The sequence below is a fragment of the Pongo abelii genome, chromosome 5 (assembly GCF_028885655.2).
Source record: "Pongo abelii isolate AG06213 chromosome 5, NHGRI_mPonAbe1-v2.0_pri, whole genome shotgun sequence".
Taxonomy (NCBI): domain Eukaryota; kingdom Metazoa; phylum Chordata; class Mammalia; order Primates; family Hominidae; genus Pongo; species Pongo abelii.
In genome coordinates, this window is record NC_071990.2 from 112,172,468 (window position 1) to 112,195,515 (window position 23,048).

A 23,048-nucleotide genomic window follows, 5' to 3' on the forward strand; every position below is an offset into this window, starting at 1 on the left:
GGTCCCCCTAAATTTAAGCTGCACTGACAGAAGTGAAACATTCAGGCTGATTAAAATCATTTATATGAGATTTTTTGAAGTCTAAAAACAAGAAATCCTGATTCAAATGTACAGTAATAAAAAAGTGGAAGTAACAGGGACCCAATATACTCTAACCTGTTCATATCTATAGTATTGGTTCCATTTCTGGGCACCACCCTTGGAGAAATTGAGCTACCTGGTAAAGGCGAAGGTAATGAAAAATCTTGAAACCCTGTCAGATTAGGTAGGGATCATTCACCTGGAGAAAAAAAGTATTTACTGAACAAAATTTGATTCCATCAACTTAATTGGAGTATAATTTACATAAAATTATTAAAATTATTTATTTTTAAAATAGAGACAAGGTCTTACTATGTTGCCCGTGCTGGTCTCGAACTGCTGGGCTCAAGTAATCCCCCTACCTCAGCCTCCCAAAGTGCTGAGATTACAGATGTGAGCCACTGTGCCTGGCCTAATTTATGTACAGTTAAATGCACCTGTTTAAAGTGTACAATTTGGTGAGTTTTGACATTTGTGAATACCTATGAAAACACTGCCACAATCAAGAGGCAGAATATTTTCATCTCACCTAAAAAATTCATACCTGTTTATTTCCCTCCACCCCATGTCCTGGGCAACCACTGATTTGCTTTTTGTCTCTAGAAATTAATTTATGTTTAATGGAATTTTGTATATACGGAATGAAAGAGAAGAACTCTTGTGACTCGCTTCTTTCACTCAGCATGAATATTTTGAAGTTCATACGTGTTGCTACATGTATCTGTAGTTGGTTGCTATAGGTAGTAGTCCATAATACGGATTTCTTATAGATTTTTAATATATTCATCTGTTTATAGACACTTGGGTTACTTTTACTTTTTGGCTGTTACGAAAAAAGATGCTATGAACATTCGTGCTACAAGTCTTTGTATGGTCAAGTGATTTCATTGCTTTGGGGTACCTGGGTCAAATTAGGAGCTGAATGAACAAGAGACAGATTCCCAGTCCCCAGAAGGCTCACTTTCTAGTGGAGGGAAAGAGGTGGTAAAACATATAAACAAATAGAATACATTCAGAAAGAGATAAGTGATATAAGAACAATATAAGAGGCCGGGCGCAGTGGCTCACACCTGTAATCCCAGCACGTTGGGAGGCCGAGGTGGGTGGATCACCTGAGGTCAGGAGTTCAAGACCAGCCTGGCCAACATGGTGAAACTCCATCTCTACTAAAAGTCCAAAAATTAGCTGGGCATGGTGGCAGGAGCCTGTAAACCCAGCACTTTGGGAGGCTGAGGTGGGCGGATCACCTAGGTCAGGAGTTCAAGACCAGCCTGACCAACATGGTGAAACCCTGTCTCTACTAAAAATGCAAAAATTAACTGGGTATGGTGGCACACACCTGTAATCCCAGCTACTCGGAAGGCTGAGGCAGGAGAACCACTTGAACCCAAGAGTCAGAGGTTGCAGTGAGCTGAGATCGCACCACTGCACTCCAGCCTGGGTGACAGGGCGAGATTCCATCTCGAGGGGGAGAAAAAGAAAAAAAAAGAAAACATTCAAGTGTTTATTAAAAGGCTGAGAAAAGAAGAATGTTAGGCCAGATGCGGTGGCTCACGCCTGTAATCCCAGCACTTCGGGAGGCTAAGGCGGGTGGATCACAAGGTCAGGAGTTCAAGACCAGCCTGGCCAACACGGTGAAACCCTGTCTCTACTAAAAACACAAAAATTAGCCAGGTGTGGTGGCATGCGCATGTAATCCCAGCTACTTGGGAGGCTGAGGCACGAGAAATGCTTGAACCAAGGAGGCAGGGGTTGCAGTGAACTGAGATTACGCCACTGCACCACTCCAGCCTGGGCAATAGAGTGAGACTCCATCTCAAAGAAAAGAAGAATGTACTATTCTCTTTCAGTCAAATGGCATAGTCTATAGTTAGTGTATAAGAAAGTGTGAGAAAATGTTTTTTTGTTTGTTTAGTTTGAGATGGGATCTTACTCTGTTGTCCAGGCTGGAGTGCAGTGGCATGATTACTGCAGACTTGACCTCCTGGGCTCAGTCAATCCTCCCATCTCAGTCTCTCAAATAGCTGGGACTACAGGCATGCGTCACCACACCCAGCTATGTTGCTCAGGCTGGTCTCAAATTCGTGGGCTCAAGTGCTCTGCCCACCTCAACACCGTAAAGTGCTAGGATTACAGGCATGAGGCACTATGCCTGGCTGAGGAAATGTTAATGATAAAAATGGGGGAAGCTGAGCACAGTGGTGCGAGCCTGGTAGTCTCATCTACTTGAGAAACTGAGACAGAAGGATCACTTGAGCCCAGGAGTTTGAGCCCAGCCTGGGCAACATAGCAGAACCCTATCTCTAAAAAAAAGAAGGGATGATAATCCATCATTTACCTAAATCAGCCCATTTACAAATAATACCACCAGCCTGGACAACCACAGTGAGACCCTATTTCTACCAATAAATAAGAAAATAAATAAGAAAGAGAGAAAATGAAAAAAGAAGAAGGAAGGAAGGGAAGGAAGGGAGGAAAGAAGGAAGAAAGGCATGCAGACAAGCCGGTCATGGTGGCTCATGCCTATAATCCCAGCTACTTGAGTGGTGGGAGGGTTACACGAGCCCAGGAGTTCAAGACTAGCCTTGGCAACCTAGCAAGACGCCTTCTGTAATAAATAAATAAAGTAATTAAAATAATAATTAACTTTTATTAATAAAATTAAATGATATGTACCAAGGTATTAATCTGGATAAAAAGATGTGACAACACAATTGGAATATGTATTAGAAGACTAAATTATACCTGATTTTATAAATGCTTATTTATCCTAATTATTGTGCAAACTTAAGAACAACAATGGAAGAAAAGAAAGGGGAAAAGGCCGGGCACGGTGGCTCATGCCTGTAATCCCGGCACTCTGGGAGGCCAAGGCAGGCAGATCACCTGAGGTCAGGAGTTCAAGACCGGCCTGTCCAACACGGTGAAACCCCATCTCTACTAAAAACACAAAAATTAGCCAGGCCTAGTCGCAGGTGCCTGTAAGGTGAATGGTGGGAGGCTGAGCAAAGAGAATCATTTGAACTCGGGAGGCAGAGGTTGCAGTGAGCCAAGATTGTGCCATTGCACTCCAGCCTGGGGTACAAGAGCGAGACTTATCTCAAAAAAAAAAAAAAAAGGTGGGGGGGAGGAAGAGGAGGAGAAGAAAGAAGAGTTGCAAAAGACAAAATTATAACAAATTTAGCTTAAAAACTTAATTGGCTTTTTGTAATTCTAGAACTGAGCAACACCTCATACTATAAAATACAATAAGGCCGGGTGTGGTGTCTCATGCCTGTAATCCCAGCACTTTGGGAGGCCAAGGTGGGTGGATCACCTGAGGTCAGGAGTTTGAGACCAGCCTGGCCAATATGGTAAAACCCGTCTCTACTAAAAATACAAAAATTAGCCAGGCGTGGTGGCAGGCGCATGTAATCCCAGCTACTCGGGAGGATGAGGCACGAGAATTGCTTGAGCCCAGGAGGCGGAGGTTGCAGTGAGCCAAGATCGCACCACTGCACTATAGCCTGGGCGACAGAGCGAGACTCCGTCTCAAAAAAAAAAAAAAAAAAAAAAGTACAATGAGTGTTCTAATTAGAGGAGGTTGGCTTTATAGACAGAAAAAGGCTGAGAAAAGCCAAAACAGAAAACAAAAAGTCGATTGATTGTTTCAAAGTTATACTTTCCTTGTAAAGGCTAAAGTAGAGGGGATTTCTTTATCATACTGGCTGAAATTGCTTGTTTGGGGATTTAGCTATTATCTCTCTCCTGATTTCTTAGAATGTTAGATAAACAACTTAGTTTCAGTTTGGTGATGTGAAACTTTAGCATGACTGACTCCATTTTGGTTTGATCTGTTGGACCTAGGGCAGGAGCTCAGTACAAACCAATGGCCTCCTATAATTGTTTTTTTTTTTTAAACAATTTCACCATTTGGGTCAGGCTGTCACCCAGGTGAGAGTGCGACCAAAACCTAGGCCATTCACACTGCTCTTAGTTCCATCATTCTGGGTTTCTGGTCTTGATGTACCATTCTTAGATGGTGGTGTCCTCATGATCACATATTTGTTTTCCTTTTTTTTTCAAACAGAGTCTCGCTCTGTCGCCCAGGCTGGAGTGCAGTGGCACGATCTGGGCTCACTGCAAGCTCCACCTCCCGGGTTCACACCACTCTCCTGCCTCAGCCTCCTGAGTAGCTGGGACTACTGGCGCCCGCTACAACGCCCGGCTAATTTTTTTTTGTATTTTAGTAGAGACAAGGTTTCATCGTGTTAACCAGGATGGTCTTGATCTCCTGACCTCGTGATCTACTGGCCTTGGCATCCCAAAGTGCTGGGATTATAGACGTGAGTCATCATGTCTTGTCTGATCACATATTTCTTTGAGTTTTTGTTATTCTAGCTGAAGACAGACCATTCAATGTTCGATGGATGGCTACATGTAAGTATTTAAAACCTTTGAGAGAATATAGCACACCAGCAAGACTACTATTATGACTATCAGGAGGATAATACCAGCAGTTTGGCATAAGCTCCTTAGCCAGGGTCCCCATGAACCAAACCAACTAAAATTTGAATAGATCAAAGAATGAGCCAGATGAGGAGTCCACTTGTTTTAACCAAGCAGACTGTTCATTTTTTGCAACCGAGTCTCTGTAATACCCATGTACAAGAAGTGTTATCAATGGCACAGACTCCTCCTATACTATACAGCTAGCAGGAAATCTGGTATCCTATGACTGGGTTATATTAAAGCAGAGAGTGAGAACAAGTGGATCTAGAAGTGTAACCCTATTAAAGGGACCACTAGTACAATTTGAAAAACAGTTACGTTAGGGATGTTGCTAAACTTACCCACTAGACGGACTAAAGAAGCTCTTAGGTTGTGTAAAGATTTGGGTTTCACATGACAGATCCAACAGTTCATCAGATTGCCCCCGTAGGAGGTGCTGACTGTGCCAAGCGAAGAAGATGGGCAAAAAAAAAAAAAAAAAAAAACAAGTTCAGAGGGTCAAGAGTCTTATGATAGGCAGTCTTGTGCTGACACCTTGGGAAAAGCTGTTTACAGCATGAAGTTGTCAACCTCTTTCCCTGGTTTGCAGTTTGAATGTCTCTGGTTATGGCATCAGGCGTTTTGGTGAACTCTGTGTGGCCAACACATCAGGAATGACACTTGTCCCTTGAAATTTACATCGAGTTGTCTGATTTCAGCTTAGAGGGCTTTGGGTACGGAGCAGTTCTTGTTCTTAGTTGGAGAATTATAGCCAGGTATTGGAGGAAAAGAGAAGAATTCTAGAATCTAGTCCAGTCTACAAGAAGATAAGAAAAACTTGAAAACGATGAGCAAAGCCACAACCTAACAGCAGGTGTACTATAGCTTTTCTTCAGAAACAGTTTTTCTCTCTACAGTCACTCCCATTTCTACCAAGAATAATCAGAATAAGACAAATGTGTTTACAAAATAAGGTTAGTCTCATCAAACTTGGCCTGATTATTTACATAAGAGCAGCAGGAATAGTGAATGACCACACAGACTGTTTTTAAGTTTGCTTTGCTGGAACTTTTTTTTTTTTTTGAGACAGAATTTCACTCTTATTGCCCAGGCTGGAGTGCAATGGTGCAATCTCAGCTCGCTGCAACCTCCGCCTCCCAGGTTCAAGCAATTCTGCCTCAGTCTCCCGAGTAGCTGGGATTACAGGCATGCGCCACCACAACCGGCTGATTTTGTATTTTTCATAGAAACTGGGTTTGTTCATGTTGGTCAGGCTGGTCTTGAACTCCTGACCTCAGGTGATCCTCCTGCCTTGGCCTCCCAAAGTGCTGGGATTACAGGCGTGAGCCACTGCGCCCAGCCTGCTGGAACTTTTTTTCTCTTTTTCTATAGCATTAACTGCTGCAAAGCTTTGCTGGAACTTTTGATAAGAACTCTAAGAATGGACAGTTTAAAACTTCTTTAGGCTAGAAAGCCAAATCAAGGCATACTTTAGACTTAGCCTGCAGTACCTATAGATTCATTCTATATATCTTCTCATATATGACATCCCAGTCACAGCTTCAGTGATACAACCAAAATCTGCCTAAAGATGGATCTTCCAAAAGAACTCAATTGTCATCAATCCTTTCATTAGGAAGTTGCAACCAGGGGAGTTTTATTTAACAAGAAGGAGAAGGAAAATTGAAGGAGAAAATCATATTCACTGCCATGAGAAACCTATTGCCTTCATCCTTCAGTGGTCTCCCTCAGTTCTGGAGTCGCCGGGTAAGAGTCCAGGCATATTTGTAGGACTATATAACTTTGTGGCATACCAACTCAACAAAGCACATCTTTAACTACAAATTTCTTTTCTTTTTATTATTTATTTATTTATTTATTTAGTTTTGAGATGGAGCCTTGTTCTGTCGCCCAGGCTGGAGTACAGTGGCATGATCTTGGTTCACCGCAACCTCCGCCTTCCACGTTCTAGCAATTCTCAGGCCTTGGCCTCCCAAAGTGCTGGGATTATAGGCATGAGCCACCATGCCTGGACGAGTGTTCTAATTTCTCCACATCATCGCCAATGCTTGCTATTTTCCATTTTTTCCCCATATAACACAAGTCCACTTATGTATATTTTCCATTTTTATTATAGTTATCCTAATGGATGTAAAGTGGTATCTCATGGTTTTGATTTGCATTTATCAGATGATTAATGGTGTTGAGCATTGGAATTTTTTCACTCTCTTGATGATGCACTTTGAAGGACTAAAGTTTTGTTTTAATAAAGTCTAATTTACACATTTTTTTCTTTTTCTTGCTTGTGATTTTGGTGTCATATCTAAGAAACTATTGCCTAGTCCAAGGTCATAAAGACTTACTCCTGTCTTTTCCTTGAAGAGTTTTGGAGTTTTAGCTCTTAGGTTTAAGTATTTGATCCATTTTGAATTCATTTTTGTATCTGGTGTGAGTTAGAGGGTCCATCTTCATCCCTTGCATATGGATATCCAGTGTCTTGGCACCATTTTTTGAAAAGACTATTCTTTCCTCATTGAATGGTTGTGTGCTCTTCTCAAAAATCAATTGACAGTAAATGTGAGGCTTTATTTCTGGACTTTCAATTCTGTTCTGTTGATTGATATGTCTGTCCTTATGCCAGTACCACTCTGTCTTGATTACTATAGGTTTGTAGTGAGTTTTAGAATTGGGAAATGTAAATTCTACAGCTTTGTTCTTTTTAAAAACTGTTTTGACCATTCTGAGTTTCTTAAATTTCCATGAGTTTTAGGATTAGCTTGCCATTTTTTGCAAAGAAATCAGCCGAGATTTTTGTTAGGGATTGTATTGAATCAGTTCAATTTGAAGAGTTTTTCCATCTTAACAATGTTAAGTGTTCTGATCTGTGAACATAGAATATCTTTCCATTTATTAAAATCTTCAATTTCTTTCAAAGATGTTTTGTAGGTTTCAGTGTACAAGCTTTGTACCTCTTTTGTTAAAGTTATTCCTGTGTATTTTTTCTTTTTGATGTTATTGTAAACAGAATTTTCTTTATTTCATTTTCTGTTTGCTTATTGCTACTATAAAGAAATACAGTTTCTGTTTGTATATTGATCTTGTATTCTGAAACCTTGTTGAACTTGTTTATTAGTTCGAATAGTTTCTTAGTGGATTCATTAGAATTTTCTATATGCAAAATCACATCATCAACTAATAGGATACTTTTATTTCTTCCTTTCCAAGCTGGGTGCTTTTATTTCTTATTCTTGCCTAATTGCCTTGGCTAGAACCTCCTTCACAATGTTGAATAGAAGCCGGGAGAGCAGACATCTTTGTCCTGTTCTTCATTTTGTCTTGATGCTTCATCTGAAAAAGAATCAGTTATTTTACCATTAAATATGCTGTTACCTGTGGGTTTTTTGTAGAAGCCTTATATTAGGTTGAAGAAATTCTCATCTATTCCTACTTTGTTGAGTGTTTTTTTCATCATGAAAGGGTGTTAAATTTTGTCAATGCTTTTTCTGCATCTATTGAAATGATCCTGTAGATTTTGACATTTATTCTTTGTGTGTGAGTGTATGTGTGTGTGTGTATGTGTGTGTGTGTGTTTTAGGCTTTACTTGGATCAGGTAGGCTTAAGGCAGGGGCCATGCTGCAGGAGAAGGGCCTGTAAACCAGTCAGTACTGCTCTTTCATGCAGCCCTGGGACCTCAGGGCTGAGCTCCACAGGCGAGGGGCCAGTTAGGCCCCTCAAAGCAGACACAACCACTAACAGGAAGGAAGGTCAGGCTGGCTTTAGTGCAGGGAAGGGTAATGTTGGGAGGGAGACGTTCATGAAGGAAAATGGGTAGCTGAGGCTTTAAAGGGCTTGGATGGGACAGGGGTTTAGGGGAACTGAAGAGGGCCAATAAAGTCTTGGGGGTAAAGAAGGGAATAAACAGGAGAAAGGAACAAGAAGGTAGGTGCTGGGGTGTAGAGTCCAGCTGCTCTCCACAGCCTGGGCAACAGGCTGAGTATGGGCAACTCACTCCCACCTCCTGGCCTTCAAGGCACTACTTGTTGCCCCAGACAGCCATCTTTGTGAACACAGGTCTTGGGAGGAAGCAGCTGGATTTCATGTAGGCAGAGATCTCCAAGCCCTCAAATCGGGAGATGAAGTCCTTCAGGTTTGGGAAGGCGTCCAACCACTTGGGCTCAAATACTTGGTTTCTCTCAAGGACACCATAAGCGATGAAATCCGCAAGTGTGATCTTGTCCCCAAGCAACCATGGCTGCTTCCCCAGAAACTGTGAGTAGAGCTTCAGCATTGCAGGGAGTGCATCCAGGTAGTCTGGCTTCAGTTTCTCAAAATCTGGGTTGTAGCAGAGTCTGGCCAGCTGCACGTGGTTGTCCACAAGCTGGTTCTCCAAAATGTCTTCCCAAATCTTCTCTCCTTCTGTCTCCCCACATAGGTTGTGCTTGTAGGCAATGCAGCCCAGGATGGCCTTGCTCTGGGTGATCTTGTGAGCCCCATCAATCAAGTAGGGCAGATTGGGAAGGTCCAGGCCCAGCTCGAATTTTTCATTCAGCCACTGGCTTCTGTCATAGTCAGGAGCTTCCCCCATCATGTACTTCTTTTCCTCATAGCTTAAGTCTGTGTATTGCAGGAGCAGGCAGACGGCGTGGGCCAGCCCTCAGATGTCCCAGTACCCCAGTGTCACGGGCATGGTGCTGGTCGGTGCGGATTCTGCAGAAAGGCCCATTTACTCTATCGATGTGATGTGTTATGTCAATTGACTTTTGGATGTTAAAACGATCTTGCATTCCTGGGATAAATTCCACTTGGTCGTGGTGTATAATCCATTTTACATATTGCCAAATTCTACTTCCTAATATTTTTTTGAGGATTTTGCGTCTTATTTGTAAGAGATATTAGTCTGTAGCTTTCTTGTGGTGTCTTTGGTTTGGGTATCAGGGTAACACCAGCCTCATAGAATGAGTTGGGAAATGTTCCCTTCTCTTCTATATTTTGAAAGAGTTTGTGAAGAATTTGTATCATTTATCTTTTAAAAATTGTGGTAAAATACACTAATATAAAAATTTCTATCTTAACCATTTTTAAGTTTACAATTTAGTAGTGATAAGTATATTCATATTGTTGTGCAACCAGCTTCCAGAACTTTTTTTTTTTTAAGGCGGAGTCTCACTGTTGTCACCCAGGCTGGAGTGCAATGGCACGATCTCAGCTCACTGCAACCTCCGCCTCCCGGGTTCCAGCAGTTCTCCTGCCTCAGCCTCCCGAGTAGCTGGGATTACAGACATGCTCTACCATGCCCAGCTAATTTTGTATTTTTAGTAGAGATGGGGTTTCACCATGTTAGCCAGGCTGGTCTTGAGCTCCTGACCTCAGGTGATCCACCTGCCTCAGTCTTCCAAAGTGCTGGGATTACAAGCATGAGCACCGTACCTGGCCCAGAACTTTTTTATCTTGCAAAATGGAAACTCTACACCTATTAAACAACCTCCCATTTCCCCTTCTCCCAGCTCCTAGTAACCACTGTTCTATTTTCTGTTTCTATAATTAAAAAAAATTTTTTGAGACAAGATCTCACTATGTCGCCCAATCTAGAGTGCAGTGGTTATTCTCAGGCACAATCATAGTGCACCATAGCCTCGAACTCATGCTCAAGCAATCCTTCTGCCTTAGCCTCCCACGTACCTCAGACTTTAGACGCATACCTGGCTTTGTTCCTATGATTCTGACTGCTCTTACGTACCTCGTATAAGGGGAATCATACAGTATTTATCTTTGTATGATTGGTTTATTTCACATTAGCATAATGTCCTCAAGGATCATTCATGTTATACCATGCATCAGAATTTTCCTCCTTTTTAAGGCTGAGTAATATTCCATTGTAGGTATACGTCACGTCTTGTATATCCATTCATCTTTCGATGGACACTTTGGCTGCTTCCATCTTTTGACTATTGTGAATATTGCTGCTATGAACAAGAAATATAATATATCTTTGAGAACATGCTTTCCATTATTTTGGATATATATCCAGAAGTAGATTTTCCAGATTATATGGTAATTCTATTTTTAATTTTGAGGAATCGCCATGCCATAATACTATCATAGAATAACACCATAGTGGTATTATTTCTTTTTTAAATGCTTGGTATAATTCACCAGTGAAGCTCAGACTTTTCTTTTATTTTACTATTAATTCAGCCTGTTTAGTTGTTATAGGTATACTCAGATTTTCCATTCTTTCTTGAATCAGGTTTGGTAGTTTATGTCTTTTGAGGAATGTGTTCATTTCATCTAAATTATATTATGTAATATGTTGGCATGCAGTTGTTCATAGTATTCCCTTATAATTTACTATTATTATTATTATTTTTTTTTTTGAGACAGGATCTCTCTCTGTTGCCCAGGCCGGAGTGCAGTGGTGCAATCTTGGCTAACTGCAACCTCTGCCTCCCGGGTTCAAGTGATTCTCCTGCCAACAGCCTCCCGAACAGCTGGGATTACAGGTGTGCACCACCACACCTGGCTGATTTTGTATTTTTAGTAGAGACGGGGTTTCACCATGTTGGTCAGGCTGGTTTTGAACTACTGACCTCAGGTGATCCACCCACCTCGGCCTCCCAAAGTGCTGGGATTACAGGCATGAGCCACCTTGCCTGGCTGCCTTACAATTTTTATTTCTGTGAGATTAGCAGTAATGAGCCCTCTTTCAATTCTGGATTTGGTAATTGAGTATTTTTTTCTTGGTCAGTCTTGCTAAGATTTTGACCATTTTGTTGGTATTTTTAAAGAATCAACTTTTGCTTTCATTGATTTGCTCTACTGTTTTTCTATTCTCTATTCATTAATATCTGCACTAATCCTTATTATTTCCTTCCTTCTGCTTGCTTTGGGTTTAGATTGTTCTTCTTTATCTCTTTGTCCTTTTGGCTGTGTGCCTTCTTTTCTTTACTCTTGTTAGAGTGGACTAGAGAGACAGCAGAGATAAATGCATGTAAAACAGAAGTCCTCTAGAGAATCCATTCACTAATGAACTGTTCCTTTGAGTCAAAACATTGTTGCCTCTGGGTGACCTTTAAAAAAATGATATGGAGGCCTGGCACCGTGGCTCACGCCTGTAATCCCAGCACTTCGGGAGGCTGAGGCGGGTGGATCACCTGAAGTCAGGAGTTCAAGACCAGCCTAGCCAACATGGTGAAACCCTGTCTCTAGTAAAAGTACAAAAATTAGTCAGGCATGGTGGCACGTGCCAGTAATCCCAGCTACTTGGGAGGCTGAGGCAGGAGAATCGCTTGAAACCGGGAGGCGGAGGTTGCAGTGAGCTGAGATTGCACCATTGTACTCCAGCCTGGGCAACAAGAGTGAAACTCCATCTCAAAGAAAAAAAAAACAGACATGGAAAATTGCCACCAGTGTTTTCTACATTAGTGTGAGTTAATTCCTCAGATACTTTGTTAAAGCCCAGTGTGATAGGTAAAAGCTGCCTAGTAGAAATAGAAGTTTTAAAAACAGGGCAAAGGGAAGAGTAACTTTCCTGTTTTCTGACTGCTGAATGGTCAGGAAAAGTTGCCAAACAGGAGACTGATTTGTTTAAAATTTGGGAACTTGCTGAAGTAGGGGACTGGGAGAGGGAAGGAAAACATAAGACGGGAGACGAGGAAGCTAAAAAAGGGAAAGAACAGTTCTTCTCACATATTACTTCTTAATCAGCACAAAGTTAAGACATTTCCACCCCCGATTTAATTCCTTTCTGTGCTTTACATCATGCCATTTGTATTTTGTCAGCTATTTACTATTTTAATAGTGATAAACTTCCAGAATCTATGAGACACATAAATCTGAGCCTTTAAAATCTGAATTTTCAAAGATAGAAAAACTAGAAAGTGAATATTTACATTACAAATATATTTCTTACTATTGCAAACAAAATTCAGTATAAGGATCTCTAAAGTAGTTGATATCTTTAGATATCAGATGATTCACTTTCCAAAAATAGTTTGCAGACAGCCTTCAAGGAACACAACGGACTTTTAAAATAAGGCACACATTTCCCTAGCAAGCAGACACAGAAAAAAAGAAATAAATAAAATCAGGCCCATTTATAATAATAAAGTGAGAAAAATAGGAAAACTAATATTTGGATTTATTTTAGCGGCAACAGTCCTGATCTAATTCTTGAGACAGTTAGTCAATTCTGTCTATATTTTATTCATTTATTTGAAGCATGCAAACAGTATTTTTGCTCCCCTTAGATGTGTTCAGAGGCCTAGAAACTTTGGGGGAAGAAACCACAAAAAACTTTTAAAGTAGATTTTAGGCCGGGTGCAGTGGCTTACGCCTGTAATCCCAGTGCTTTGGGAGGCCAAGGCAGGCAGATCACTGAGGTCAGGAGTTCAAGACCAGCCTGGCCAACATGGTGAAACCCAGTCTCTACTAAAAATACAAAAATTAGCCATGTGTGGTGGCATGCGCCTATAATCCCAGCTACTCAGGAGGCTGAGGCAGGAGAATGGCTTGAACCCAGGAGGCGGAGGTTGCAGTGAGCCAAGATGGTGCCACTGCACTCCAGCCTGGGTGACAGAGCGAGATTCTGTTTCAATAAATAAATAAATAAAAATAAAATAAATTTAAGTGGCCAGGTGTGGTTTGGCCAGGCTCATGCCTGTAGTCCCAGCACTTTGAGAGGCTGAGGCAAACGGATCCCTCGAGTCCAGGAGTTTGAGATCAGCCTGGGCAACATGGTAAAACTCCATCACTACAGAAAAATAAAAAAATTGGCTGGGTGCAGCGGCTCATGCCTGTAATCCCAGCACTTTGGGAGGCCCAGGTGGGCAGATCACTAGGTCAGGAGTTCAAGACCAGCCTGGCCAACATGGTGCAACCCCATCTCTACTAAAAATACAAAAATTAGATGAGTGTGGTGGCATGCACCTGTAATCCCAGCTACTTGGGAGGCTGAGACAGGAGAATTGCTTGAACCCAGGAGGTGGAGGCTGCAGTGAGCCGAGATTGTGCCACTGCACTCCAGCCTGAGCGACAGAGTGAGACTCAGTCTCAAAAAAATAAAAAAATTAGCCAGGCATGGTGTTGTGCACCTGTAGTCCCACCTACTCAGGGGGCTGAGACGGAAGGATCACTTGAGCCCAGGTGGTCGAGGCTGCAGTGAGTCATGAGTGCACCACCACACTCAGCCTGGGAAACAGAGTGAAACCCTGTCTCAATACATAAATAAATAATAAATTTAAGCAACAGAAAATACCAGATGACACACATTGCATTCACTCAGAAATTATTTATTGAAGGTCTAGAATGTGCTAGGCCACTGGGATATAACAATGAGTAAGACAGGCATGTTTCTGCCTTCATGGGAGTTTAAGGTCTACTATTGGAAAGACAAACAAAAGACTTGACAAAAGTAAACAAACAAAATTATCACAAAACATGATAAAAATCTATAAAGAAACAAACCATGGCCAGGGATAAAGAACATCAGGGAGAGGGAGACACTTCTGTTCCACGAGGTGGTCAGGAAGGCACTTCTGAAGAAATGATATGTCAGCTGAGACCTGTGAGACAAGAAGGAGCCAGGCACTTAAAAAGCAGGGGGCACAGTTAGAAGGAACAGTGCATTCAAAGCTCCAGAGCCTAGAACGGGGCTGACCTTCTAGAAACTAGAAAAGACCAGTGTGGCTGGAGGGCCATGAGCAAAGGAGAATGGTGAAAGAGTGAACCCTAGGTTAGCAGGGATCCAGATCACACCCAGCTCTCTTAAGCAACTGTGTTAGTCGGCTGGGGCTACCATAACAAAATACCACAGGCTGGGTGGCTTAAACAATAGAAATGTATTTTATTTATTTTCTCATGGCTGGAGGCTGGAGATCCAAGATCAAGGTATTGGCAGGTTTGGTTTCTTCTAAGGTCTCTCTCCTTGGCTTACAGATGGCCACCTTCTCTCAGTGTCTCCATGTTACCGTCGGAGGGTGTCCAGGTTCTTGGCATTCTGAACAAAGAATTGGACAAAATGGACAAACAAAGCCAGGAAATAATGAGCAATAAAAACAGAGATTTATTGCAAACAAAAGTACACTCCACAGGGTGGGAGCAGGCCAAGCACAGGGACTCAAGAGCCCAGCTACAGAATTTTCTGGAGTTTAAATATCCTCTAGAGGTTTTCCATTGGCCACTTGGTGTACACCCCATGCAAATGAAGTAGTGGCCCACAATCAGTGAAGTGAAGTTACAAAGGGTACACCCTTTGCAAACATCTGATTGGTTGTGGAAAGCAACCATTCAGAGACTAAAATGAAGTTACAAAGTTATGCTTTTATGCAAAGGAAGACAAGGCCTGCAATCAGTCTGAATGGTTGTGGTAAGCAACCAATCAGAAGCTGAGGTGAAGTTACAAGTTACACTCCTATGCAAACATCTGATTGGTTGCAGAAAGCAACCAATCAGAGGTACTTTCAATATTCCATCTGCCACGCATAAAAAGTCGGGGGCAGTTTGCAAAGGGAGTAGCTTCCAGTCCTTTTGTTACTTAGGTGTGGAAAGTTGAGGTCTGCCTTTTGATTTAGTTCTAGAGAGTCAGCGTGAATTGGCCTTAGCTTCCCTGCCTCCAGACCCTATTCTCCTGCCTCATCCACATGGTCTTTTCCCTGTGCCTGCACATCCCTAGTGTCTCTCTGCATGTCCTAATCTCCTCTTTTTATAGGGATCCAGTCAGATTGGATTAGGGCCCACCATAAAGACTCCCATTTAGCTTAATTACTTCATTGAAGGCCCTATATGCAATGACAGTCACATTCTGAGGTACTGAGAGTTAAGGTTTCAACGTATGAATTTTTTTTGTGTGGGGTTGGGGGACACAATTCAGTCCATAGAGTAACTTTAAGGGTTTCATTTTTATTTATTATTATTATTATTATTATTATAATAATAAAGACAGAGTCTCACTATGTTGCCCAGGCTGGTCTCGAACTCCTGGCCTCAAGTGATCCTCCCATCTCAGCTTCCCAAAGTGCTGGGATTACAGGCATGAGCGACTATACCTGGCCTATTTTTTTTTTTAATTTTTATTTTTACATAAAAAATGTTTTTCTGTGTCATTTCACTTAGGATAACTTTAAAGATTTCAGATTTTTTCTTAAAAGCAGTGGAAAACCATTGAAGGGTTTGAAGCAGAGACTGTATTGAAGGGGATGTGGCAAACACTTCCAGATATCAATTTTTTTTTAAATTTTATTTTAATTTTTAATTTTTTGAGACTGAGTCTCGCTCTGTCGCCCAGGCTGGAGTCAGTGGTACGATCTCAGCTCAATGCAACCTCCACCTCCTGAATTCAAGTGATTCTCCTGCCTCAGCTTCCTGAATAGCTGGGACTACAGGGCTGCGCCACCACACGTAGCTAATTTTTGTATTTTTAGCCGAGATGGAGTTTCAGCATGTTGGCCAGGCTGGTCTTGAACTCCTGACCTCAGGTGATCCATCTGCCTTGGCCTCCCAAAGTGCTGGGATTACAGGTGTGAGCCACCATGCCCTGCCCAGATATCAGTTCTTTACTATCAAAACTCTGATTTTGTTGAAGGCAGCAGTGTGTTCAGCCAAAAATGCAAACTGACTTATTTCTTTGCCACGGGGTGGCCCAGTGATAGTATAAGTGGCTAATGAGATATAATTGGAAGTCTACTGAGAGGACTTTAGTAGTCTCAGTGATGGCTATTGTTTTACTGATAAAAGGTATGTGCCTTTGTCCTATACCCTTTCTCATTTTTCCTGCCTGGGAAAACGATACAATGCCTAGAGTTGCAGCAGCCTTATTGCAACCATGAGGGTGAAAGTTTCATGCCAATATACGTATATACACACACAGCAGGCAGATATAGGAGCTTGTTTTTCAGATGACACTCTTGAGCAGCCATATAAGCTCTAGTCTGTCCACATCCAGACTTTTTGTTACATAAGAAAAATAAATCTACTTGTTTCAACCACTGAGGTAGGGATTCCTGTTACAGCTGAACAGACTCCTGGCTGATACGGAGGGCTGGAGTAGAAGAGGGACTACCAGTTTGGAGGCCTTTTCATTGGTCCATAGCAGAGATCAGAAATATCTAGACAAGTGCTGGCAGTTAACTCAGAGCAAAGTAGAGGAATTCCCGATATAAAATACATTGCCTGAGCAGCCCCCACATGGATACCAAGAATTTCCCCTCACTTATTCAGGGCCATTGAGTCCACCTTGCTTTAATAGGCCTTATCTTAAAGTCCTGTAGCATGTGCAGCCTCAATAATCTTTTTTTTTTTAAAGATAGTCTTGCTGTGTCGCCCAGGCTGGAGTGCAGTGGTATGATCTTGGCTCACTGCAACCTCACCTCCCAGGTTCAAGCGTTTCTCATGCCTCAGCCTCCCGAGTAGCTGGGATTACAGGTGTGCACCACCACGCCCAGCTAATTTCTGTATTTTTAGTAGAGACAGGGTTTCGCCTCCTTGGCCAGGCTGATTTCAAACTACTGACCTCAAGTGATCCGCCTGCCTCAGCCTCCCAAAGTACTGGGATTACAGGTGAGCCACCGTGCCCAGCCTCAATAAACATTTTTGGAGCACCTACCCTGTGCTACATCCTGTGCTTTTGAGGGATTTATTTCCAGGTTTCTAAAATTTACATTGGTGACTCCTTCCTGTGATATCAGTTGTTTTCAAACTTTGTGTCTGTAAGCCACAATAAAAAATATATTTCACATCATGACTGGAACACATGTGACTTGACAAAAAACTGAAAACAAAGGTTTCACAAAACAATATCCAAAGTATGTGCTGTATGCCTTAATATTTTCCGTTCTATTCTACTCCATTAAAAAAACTTCTGGTCACATCCACTGTCCACCAAACTCGCTTTTATTATCCACTGATGAGTCAAGACCCATAGTTTAAAAGTCAATCTGTGTTATTCTTTTGGCAATCTTTCTTTATCACCCAGTGATAGCTCTTGTATAGTTGACTTAAAAACATTTTTTGTGGGTACGTAGTAGGTGTATATATTTATGGGGTACATGAGATGTTTTGATACAGGCATGCAATGTGAAATAAACACATCATGGAGAATGGGCTATCCATCCCCTCAAGCAGTTATCTTTGTATCACAAACAATCCAATTACACTCTTAGTTATTTTAAAATGTACAATTGGCTGGGTGCAGTGGCTCACGCCTGTAATCCCAGCACTTTGGGAGGCCAAGGCAGGCAGATCACCTGAGGTCAGGAGTTCGAGACTAGCCTGGCCACCATGGCAAAACCCCGTCTCTACTAAAAAATACAAAAATTAGGTAGGCGTGGTGGTGGACGCCTGTAATCCCAGCTACTAGGGAGGCTGAGGCAGGAGAATCGCTTGAACCCGGGAGGCAGAGGTTGCAGTGACCTGAGATTGTGCCACTGCACTCCAGCCTGGGTGACAAAGTGAGACTCCATCTCAAAAATAAGTAAAAAATAAAATTTACAATTAAGTTATTGTTCACTATAGTCCTCTGTTGTGCTATCAAATAGTAGGTCTTATTCGTTCTATTTTTTTTTTTGTACTCATTAACCCTCCCCGTCTAGTTGATTTTTCATGCCAATGTCTCATCTTATCTCCTGGTTCATGAGCCCCTGCCTTGCTCATCTCTGTATCCATAGTGCCTGGCCCTGTGCCTGGCAAATAGGGGATTGTATGTTCCTTGAAACCCAGAGCCATACAATGTGGCTCTTAGGATCTCCTCAACACAGTAAACATGATAAATGCACCCTTTCCATTTGTCTGGGGTCACGGTGGGAGCGGACATGGTTCTTAGTAGTTTAGGCAAATAGGAAAAGTTTGTCCCCAACAAATACTTCAGGCTGCCGTCCACATTTCTCTTCAACAATCTGCCTCTTTATAGGACTCTTAGTGTTATCATTATTATGTCAAATCTTAGATTTTTAGTGCCTTTCTCAGTATTCAACACATGGGCTAGTTGATCTGATTTAAGGCAACATACACCTTAAAACGCTAGAGGATTGAGCTAGGGCAGAAGACTGTCTCGCTAACTAGGAAATTTCTAGAAGCCTAGGAGGAAAAGGCCATGGCAAGGTGATGGTAGAGCGATGGGGGACAGGGATGTTTATTGGCCCTGGTCACAACATCCTTGGATCAGCCCATCTGCATTTGAGGCATTCGAGAGATGGAAGGCTGGGGAATTGGGGGGCAGTTTTCTAGAGCACCTGGACTTGCACAAGCCAGCGGGCAGGAGACAGAAAGCAACCTTATTCCTGGAGCGAAGTGCATTCTTCAGTCTTGTTTTCTCTGGACATGCTGCCTCCATTTATTAACAAGAGATATTTCTGCCTCCTGAGCGTCCCCACACTGTGGGCAAGAGACAGGAATCTCAGAGTTTGTATTCCTGGTTTCCATGGGCAGACCTGGTAGGTGGGCCACTTGCTTCCTGTCATTTTGGCTCAAGGGAGGATCTAGATGCCCCTGGGAGAGCCACCATTTGTTGTGTGCAAAGAAATTGCTATTCTAATAAAAAGCTATTCCAATTGCCTGCTTTAATTAGGCAATCTGGAACAGGCTCCAGGATACACTGTTAGGTGAAAAAAATAAGGTGCAGAGAGTGTGCATAGTCTGCTGCCACTAGGGGGAGAAGAAGGAAGAATATTTATTTGTAAATTCATTTTGCACATACACAAAATATCTCTGGAAGTACACACGACAGACTAGAACTCTTTGATGAGAGCTGGGTGGTTGGAAGACAGGGATGGGAACGCGGGGAGACATCTTTCTTCTTGGCCCTCCGTATCTGCCGAATGTACTACACCATTTTATATAAGGGACTTGAGCATCTACAGGTTTTTGGTATCCTCCGGGGATCCTGGAACCAATCTCTTGTGAATGGGGAGGGACAACTGTATTTTTTTGCATTTTGAATTTTTTTTTACCATATATATTATAATCTACTCAAATAAATTATTTCATAACAAATATAACAAAGTAATTACATTATTTCATAACGAATATAACAAAATAATTAATGTAGCTCCTAAAAGTAATATTTGTGAGACATATATAATAACATAGTTTATAATATCTTTTTTTTTTCTTTTTTGAGACAGAGTTTTGCTCTTGTTGCCCAGGTTGGAGTGCAATGGCGCGATCTCGGCTCACCGTAACCTCTGCCTCCTGGGTTCAAGCAATTCTCCTGCCTCAGCCTCCCTAGTAGCTGGGATTACAGGTATGTGCCACCACGGCCGGCTAAGTTTGTATTTTTAGTAGAGATGGAGTTTCTCCATGTTGGTCAGGTTGGTCTCGAACTCCCAACCTCAGGTGATCCCCCCGCCTCAGCCTTCCAAAGTGTTGGGATACAGGCGTGAGCCACTGCGCCCAGACTTCTGTCAGTCTTAAGATCTCTATTTTAATGTTAATGGTGATCAGCTGTGTGTGAACTTTAAAAGGGAGAGTGTATAATGAGGCATGTTCAGCAACCCCATCCTATCATGGCCTGGACTAGCTATTTGGGTTTCTTTGGAAGGCCCTTGGCTGAGAGGGGGTGTCCATTCAGTTTGTTGGGGGACTTGGAATTTTAATTTTGGTTTACAGTATCCTCGTTGTTAAGTGACACATGACTATTTTTTCTTCCCAGGTTGCAGCAACTGAGCTGCCCAAAGGTGGACTAACCTACTCACATGTTCTTGACTCCCCTTGTCGGGGAGAGGGCTACATTTGAACTAGAAGCTGGGTATGGTGGAGCAGTCCCACCTACAATCCTAGGTATTCAGAAGGCTGAGGCAGGAGGATTGCTTGAGCCTAGGACTTCCAGATCAGCCTGGGCAACATAGCCAGACGCCATCTGTGAAGAAATAAGATAAAACAGATCTGGACTAGAGATGAAGCTGTAAGGCAGTGGGCAGAGTCAAACAAAGGAGGAAGGATTTCAGTTGCTTCCACCTGAGGCATTTTCTCCACCTTCACCACGGCTGTTTGTGTGCTGTGGGAGAGCCAAGTGAGCCTGTCTGCATACACCTCCTCCTTGAAGCTTTCCCATTTACTGTGCTCTCACAGCTTGGATCACCTCCCATTCTAAGTTCTCTCTAGTTGGTAGCTCGTAAGTTCACACTTAGCTCCTTGTCCTTTTTTTTTTTTTTTTTTTTTTGAGACTGAGTCTCATTCTATTGCCCAGGCTGTAGTGCAGCGGTGCCATCTTGGCTCACTCACTGCAACCTCCGCCTCCTGGGTTCAAGCGATTCTGCTGCCTCAGCCTCCTGAGTAGATGGGATTACAGGTACACGCCACCACATCTGGCTAATTTTTGTATTTTTAGTGGAGACAGGGTTTCACCATGTTGGCCAGGCTGGTCTCGAACTCCTGACCCCAGATGATCCACCTGCCTCAGCCTCCCAAGGTGATGGGATTACAGGCGTGAGCCACCTCACCTGGCCGGTAGGGTCCATTTTGATTCTCCATCTATAGGTGTGTCCCCACCTGTGCTAAAAATGTCCCTAGCCTCTACCTCTTGTTTTAAAGTCCCCTACCTCCTGGGTGTCTTCTGGAGAACACCCAGCTACATTAAACAGGTTTGAAGTAAGCATGTGTTTCCCCTGCCAAACCTGCTGCCTACCTTGTACTCTCCGTCTCTGTTAATAGCACTACCACCCACCCAGTTGTCGGGCAGGATCTTGGCATTCACCTTGACTCTCTCCTCTCCCTCGACCCCTCTCTCCCTCCCACTGTTCTGCCAGTTCTCCCCTTCTCTCCATACCCTCTGCCTATCATCCTTTACCTTTCAGTCTCCCAGCCTTTACTAGAATCTGTCATTTATAAATAAAAGTCTGATCCAGCAGCTCTCCTACTTAAGGACTCTCAGCTCTCCTCCTTAACAATTCCATTCATGTGATAAAATCCAAATTTCTTGTGTGGTAGAAGAGAGTCTTTATAATATATTCCCAACCTGCCTCTCTGGCTGCATTCTCTAACACAGCCTAAATTATACCAGCCTTCAGCTTCTTAATGTCCTCCAAACAAAATCTGTTCTTTACAACTCGGTACTTTGTACAACTCTGTACTTTTGAACACTGCTGTTTTTCATACTTAGTGATCTCCTACTCACCTTTTCAAGGTTGCCTCAATGGTTTGAGGGGCAATCTCTTTCCCCTTGTCTCTCAATCAGCAGACCTGGGCTATGTGGATGATGGAATGCATGATAAAACAGCTAAACCTTTGATTTGATTATGTTCTTAATTTTCATCCCACTCAACTCTACTCTTTGTAAAGGTTTAATAAATAAGCATGAATTCTTTCTTGGCATTAGGCTGCAATTGGAGCCAGAGGATTATATTACAGCTAAGAAGTGTCTGAACAAACAGGGGACAGGACGTCAAAATTGTGCCGGAAGGAAAAATGCCTTTCAGGCTCTTGGAGATTTGCTGCCCCTGATCCTCTGGCTTTGATCTCCAGGACTCCATTACAATAAGGTGTTAGCATTAACTAGCTCATTGTTTCTGTGCCAGGAATGTAGGCCAAGGGGTCGTACTTAGAAAAGAAGTGAGACATTGTCTCTACAAAAAATTAAAAAATTAACCAAGGATAATGGTGCGTGACTGTAGTCCTAACTACTCAGGAGGCTGAGGTGGGAGGATCGCTTAAGCCCAGGAGTTGGAGGCTGCAGTGAGCTATGATAGCGCTTCTGCACTGCAGCCTGGGGGAAAGAGGAAGACCCTGTTTCCTAAAAAACAACAACAACGAAAAACCAGCAACAATGATCTGCGGTCAGACTCAGACACACACAACACTAGAAGACAGGTCCTTCTCCAGTAAGGACAAGAAGTAGAAGCATCAGGGGATGGATATTCAATTTTCCATGTTGTGATTGTTACGCATTACATGCCTGTACCAAAATATCTCATGTACCCCATAAATATATACACCTACTGTGTACCCACAAACATTAGAAATTTAAAAAATTAAGAAAGAAGTAGGAGCAGCCATGGCTGTGATCTAGAAGCAGGAGAGGAGGTAGCCCCTGACCCTGACTGTGGTTAACCAACTTCTCTGGAGCCGCAGCCCCTGCTGACTAGAGGAGACCCAGGCCCAGGACTTCCTGTGGGCAACTGCTATTGTCACACCTCCATAGGATGATCATCATGTGGGCTGAGTGAGGACAGGTGAAGGATGGGAGCCATCACTTGAGAAATTGACAACACAAGTGTGGCAAAGGGCATTGTTGGGATGAGGTGCACAGTTTCTAAGCACTCCATGCCCCCTCCCCTCCCCACATGCACACGCATGCACACACATGCACGTTCACACACACAAAGACATGGTCACAGACATGCACCCCTTCCTTTTAGCCTCCTTCCAATCCTGTTTCATTGTCTGTTTCAGATTCAGGTAGACGATTATAATATCCAGGATTATGATGCTGAGACGTGGCTCAATTTGCTATAGCAGAGATGGGAGCAGGAAATAAAAAGAGTAGTATTTGCCTTTTTGAGGACAAGAT

The 23,048-nt window shown here is 42.7% G+C and overlaps 1 protein-coding gene across 1 annotated transcript; it reads right to left on the minus strand.

Annotated features, from left to right (window-relative positions):
- Positions 1–8,136: 8,136 nt before the first annotated feature.
- Positions 8,137–9,272, minus strand: LOC100936843 (glutathione S-transferase Mu 2-like). Its single transcript, XM_054558036.1, has one exon. It carries the CDS (start codon positions 9,138–9,140, stop codon positions 8,586–8,588), a length of 555 nt encoding a protein of 184 aa, XP_054414011.1. The 5' UTR covers positions 9,141–9,272; the 3' UTR covers positions 8,137–8,585.
- Between the last annotated feature and the right edge of the window lie 13,776 nt (positions 9,273–23,048).